Genomic DNA, 5,372 nt, shown 5'->3' on the forward strand with positions numbered 1-5,372 from the left:
TCAATGAACGGCTAGCTTGAAGTGCTCATTCAAAGCGATATGGACCCCAGCGCGTTCCGTTTTGTGATATCGAGGGCCCTTGGCGACTAATCTGCTTCTTTTTTTCAGGACCTGACGTGCGTAGCGACTCCTTGGGGGCGCTAAGCACAGTAATCGCGTGGCGGAAGTCAACCGTCGCTAGGGCTTTCATATACCCTTCAAAACGGCGAACACGGTGCACTTATGAGCTGTCTTCAATGACTTTGGCTGGCTTCTGGCTAAATGAGCAGCGCACGCGGAAACAGTATGTAGAGGGGCAGAGGCGTGAAGCAGCATAATATCTTTGGTAATGGGGCCGCCTCCAGATACACAGCAAGGACCAGCAAACCCGACTAACGCTTCTTCGGACTGCTCTGTCGCCCCAACTAGCTGTGCGCCCTACATCAGCAGCAGCCGCAATGTAGTTTCCAGCAATGAGGCCGCAGTTAGCTTGGCAGCGGGAGCTGCAAGTTCTGAGCGCAGCGGCCAGAGCCTCGAGGGCCCGCCACGACAGCGGTGCCCACGCCGCGAGCAAAGAGGAAGAAACGCGAACACAACGGAAAGAGCAGGCTCTGCATCTTGTGACTACAAAGGCAAGCTGCAGAAGCGGCACACGCAGAATGGGTGGACGCCTGCATTGCCCCAGAAAGTGAATCCTCTTGGGGGATATGGAGGATGCGACAGCGGGAGCGGTGCGCAGGCCACTACCCCAACAAGAGCAAAAAATGTAGCTGCTGCAACAACAGCAGAAGCAGCAGCCGGCAAGGAAAAAGCGAAAGATGAGATGAACTCTTTTCAATGGAGGTCCCGTGAGAGTTTTTCCTGCAGGGACTTTGACGCCTCATCTCCGTACTTACCAATATCATATTTGGGGAGAGACGCTGTAGGGCGCGTTTTCCAGTGTATCGAAAAGTCGACCGGGGACCGGGTTACAGTTAAAGTGGTATGTTGAGTAATGGAGATATTGCCCGGCCGTCTTTGGCGACAATTTTTGCTTGGTAGAGGATAGTTTCTGCAGCCCAGTTGCGACTGCTGCAGTTGCATAGAAAACCGTAGCATGTTTGTGTGAACACGCGCTCTGCAGCTTTTCCTACGCCTAGTCTTTTCTACTTTTTGCAGCAGCAGTAAGGTCATTGCTGCTGCATACTGCAGTCCATACGTACTATGCTGCGTGCATTGTCCTGTAGGTTTCAAAGCGCCCATTGCAGTCTCGCCATCGTCTACGACGGCAAGTGTTTGTAGAAAAGGAGACCTTGTTGTCTTTAAGCTTGGGGGGTCACTCTTCGCATCCTAGCGTGGCTTATCTGAGGCAAATTTACCAGACAGAAGAAAACTTGTACTTCGTGCTCAACTATACGGGCTGTGTGCGTCTGCGAGATGTGCTGAGACGCCTGAGCCGCGCGGGAGTCAGTCTCTCTATTGGGGCTGCAAGGCTATGGGCAGCCGAGATAGTGGCGGCACTTGCTACGTTACGGCAAAAGGGTGTGTTGCACAGAGACATCCGCCCAGAGAACATCGTAGTGAGCGAGCAGGGGCACCTCACTCTTGTCGATTTTTACTCTGCGCTGCACCTTGTCCCGGGGACGCAGCAGTGGCAACAGCAGCACGAAAAATTAAGGGAACAAGAAACAGAAAGGCAGGGGCAGCAGGTATTTAACATGCACAGACACGAGCAAAAGCAAGATAGACACTCAAAACAACAGCTTCAGCAGCTGCAGCATCGCAGTACGGTGCACCAGCGAGAGCCGAAAAGAGTTGGGGGGCTTTCATTTTCGTCGAGCTCGCAACGTTTTTACCGCAACTCCAGGAACGGTAAAAAAAGGTATCAAAGCGAACCAAGTCGCTTGCAGGTTAACCTAGAAATATACAGCCGTCGGCAAACGGCTGTAATTTATCCATATGCCGTGGTGCCTGGCTACGCTGCACCTGAGGCGTCTGTTTCTGTCGACTCTGATGGCGATTCCGTAGCGCAATACGATTTCGGATGCGGGTACGGGACAGACTGCTGGTCTCTAGGGTGCCTTGTGCACGAGTTATTGGTTGGTGAGCCGCCCTTCAAAAGCGTATCATCCACGGCTGTAGCCCAGGCACTCTGTGGATATCATGAATTGTCTCTGACGCAACAGATGCCTGCGGCTGCAGTGGATTTTATAAAATCACTATTGCGACCAAAGGAGGAAGAACGATTGGGATCCAGGGACATTAAGGAGTTACTGAAACATCATTTTCTCGAAGGAGTCGACTGCATGGCTTTACATTTTCAGCCTCTTCCACTGGACGTGATGCAGTATGATTTCGCCTTCCAAGGATTTGGACATTCTTGCCGTCTAGGAGCAACAGCGGCAAAGTGCGATTGCACAGTTCCCGTAGAGCGTGAACATAATGCGGTGAGAGCAGCTGCCTCAGCAGCAGGTACTCCAAGTGCCCTGGAGACTCCGGTTACGTCGTTATCAGGCAGCTGTGTCTCCACTTCGAAATCTATAGCATCTGATGCTCCACAAGCATGTTTATACCCCCAAAACAACGAGAGGTGCATCCGCAGCGGAGGACAGCCTGATATTGTACCCATATCACCTATAAGAAACTATAACTGCAGCAGGACGGGACAGCAACTGCAAATCCTTCCTGGGGAGATGTTGGATCAGGGAACGCCACTTGCTCCCAGTTGGAGCATGAAAAGTGGTAGAGGGTGCGCAGAAAACGCTGGCACCCATCAGCAACAAGAACTCACGGGCGCTCTGTTTCTTCGGCATGACGTGACAGAGGAGCCTAAAACTGTTTGCCGTCGTGCGGTCACGGAGGCAGTGCTCGGTTGGGGTCCTCCCTTGCGCCTTCGTCCCATCTCAAGCGCAGATTATTTAGAGGAAAATACTGACTGCCCTGGTGCAGCCACAGAGGAAACAGCAACATGGCGAAGCATAGGTACCAAGGATAGCATCAGGAAGATGTCCGAAGCAGCTGGTAGCAATCTTCCTCCCGAAAGCCAGCGATCATCTGGTTTGATGCTTAGCCGTTTAAGAGGGGCTGATCAGGGGCGCCTAAGTGGTTCATTTCCTGTCTCCCAGGAAGCTCCGCCGTATCTGGCAAAGTGGTTACTGAAGGGCGAGAGATTGCACTGCCATGGCGTCTTGTTGCGAATGCGCGGTGAGAAAGGTTCTTTGATATCTATCGCATACGTAGGAGACGCCCACAAAACGACGAGCAGCGGTTGCTAGTTTTGAGTAATATTTGCATTCGCCATATTTGGTCTTTGGAGCTTCCGGACGAGTGTGCCTGTTGTAGCCTCTTCAGCAGCGCGTCTAGGATGAATGCACTTGTTGTGATGCTGTATTGAATACAGAACATCGGAGCTTGTGTGAACGGCTCTTCATCCGGTTCTTTGGGGGTGATCACAAAAGGAACTGCCAGTTGCAGCCGCAGCGCTGCATCGCCTTATTGACGGACGCAGGAAGGCTTCTACTCTTGGATCCAAACGCAAGAACTCTACGCGTACGTCCACGCACACAGACAGAAAGACGAACAGATAAAAACAGGCCTTGATATGTAAGGTATTCCGGGAGCTGTAAAGGCCTAGGGCGAAAGCAATCATAACTTTTGTGAGCATACGAGAGGTCAATGTGAGGCAGTGTGAATACTCAAACGCTGCATCGGTTCCCAGCAAGAGTGTATCCACCGCAAGTAAGGTCAGTGCACCACTGAGTTGCTTGTCAGAGCGTGCCTGCCTGTTTGTTGAGTTGAATTTTTTGGATTCGCAGAAGACAGTCGTCCTTGCAACTGATGGTGAGATATATACGGAGGGGAAAGACATGCTCATTTATTCCAGTGCAGGAGACAACTGCTACTTGCTTTTCGCATCAGAGGAAGACACTGCCGCTGCTTGGGCTAGATCTCTTGCTATATCCATTGAAGTAGGTCTGTTCGTTTTCGTTCCTGTCTTCATTTCGCTTTATGCCGGCGCTTTCTGCGTATTAGCGTTGACAGAAGGGCCTGTTGCTTCCCCTTGTGCCTGAACCATGACCAGCGCTGGCAGCGCTTTGTTGCGTGCAGAGCCTGCGGTCTAGAGCAGCGTATTTTAGATCTAAAGGAGCGGTATGCAGTCTGCGAGGAAATACTGACGTCTTAACCGCTGCCTCGGTGGAGCATTCATCGCGGGGCAAGGCTGGTTCATTGTCAGCCTCTCGAGTGCAGGACAAAGGAGCTCCTGTCTCGCCGTCTTCGAGTGATGAGGGTGCGGCACGACAAAGTAACTTCAAAGGCGAACCTTTCTCCAGCGAAGGCGCGTCTGTACCGACAGCTGCCACTCCCACTGCACCACAGAATACAGACCCTTGCAGCAGCGGATTGCATAGTCCTCAGCACCCCATGGGGTGGCAGATGGAGTTGACCCGCTATCGCCGGGGTAGCGTTAGGTTGGCTTCTTCGCCAGCATGCTCGAAGAATCATAGGGCTCGCCGTCCGCTTTCGGAGGAACCCCACTTGCGCAATTCAAGCTGCGGGTAAGGCCACGAGGCTTGACGGACCTACAATGGTGATTCAGAGGAGAGCAGGAACGCTGACGGCGAGGTTGCACGCTTTTGATGTGCAAGCGCTTTGAGCGGCCGACGTGTTGCTTGCCTTCTTCCTGCTTACTTATGTGACGTCGGCGTCGGTTGTTTAAATTATTCCCAAGAAGATTAAAGCGTGTGCTGCGTTTTAGCGCTGTGTGGCTGCGAATGTCGCAGGGCGAAAGGCAATGCCTAGAAAGTGAACTCAAAGAGCGCGCACTGTCGGGCAGCTGGAAAGGAAATAGAGGATGCGGTGTAATTCATAGCCTACTGCGACACTGTACTGTGTACACAGATGTTATAGCAAAGTAGCCCGTTGGAAGAAAATGCCGACCATACGCTGCAGAGTGACCTTCAAATGCCATTCCGCGGCGGCGCATTCGGTTTTGAATCGGGGAATCCACACATTGCAGCAATGTAGAGTATGTTCTGTATTGCTTTCTTGCATATCAGCGTGGGAAAGTGATGCATTTTTCAGTTGATGTGGAGACGATGCTTGCACGCAATTGGACTAACTATAATTAGACCTTTCTCGTGTGGTCTGTCAATTTGCACGCTGTAGGACACAGTTGAAAGGAACTAGGTGGCAGAATAGCTGCCCAGATTGACCAATGTTCTAGCAGATTTTTGGCCTCTCTGAAACGGCGATATTGACGTTGATTCCTTTTCTGATTTTAGTGCGTAATCAAGGCCGTGCCGCCGGTGAATCAAGATGAATTTTGACATATTCCCGCGATTTGCAAATTTGGTAGACAGTTACACGATTTAAAAAATTTCCACACGGCTGTTTTTGCGTTGGTATTGCACGTT

At 51.6% G+C, this 5,372-nt stretch overlaps 1 protein-coding gene across 1 annotated transcript; it reads left to right on the forward strand.

Moving 5' to 3' along the window:
- Positions 1–328: 328 nt before the first annotated feature.
- Positions 329–4,758, forward strand: ETH_00035075 (AGC kinase, putative; the record flags this gene model as incomplete). Its single annotated transcript, XM_013375925.1, has 6 exons — positions 329–961; positions 1,206–3,162; positions 3,359–3,507; positions 3,774–3,926; positions 4,066–4,514; positions 4,740–4,758. 6 exons carry the CDS (start codon positions 329–331, stop codon positions 4,756–4,758), a joined length of 3,360 nt encoding a protein of 1,119 aa, XP_013231379.1.
- Between the last annotated feature and the right edge of the window lie 614 nt (positions 4,759–5,372).

This window comes from Eimeria tenella, genomic scaffold (assembly GCF_000499545.2).
Source record: "Eimeria tenella Houghton genomic scaffold, Eth_scaff30, whole genome shotgun sequence".
In the NCBI taxonomy this organism is placed as follows: domain Eukaryota; phylum Apicomplexa; class Conoidasida; order Eucoccidiorida; family Eimeriidae; genus Eimeria; species Eimeria tenella.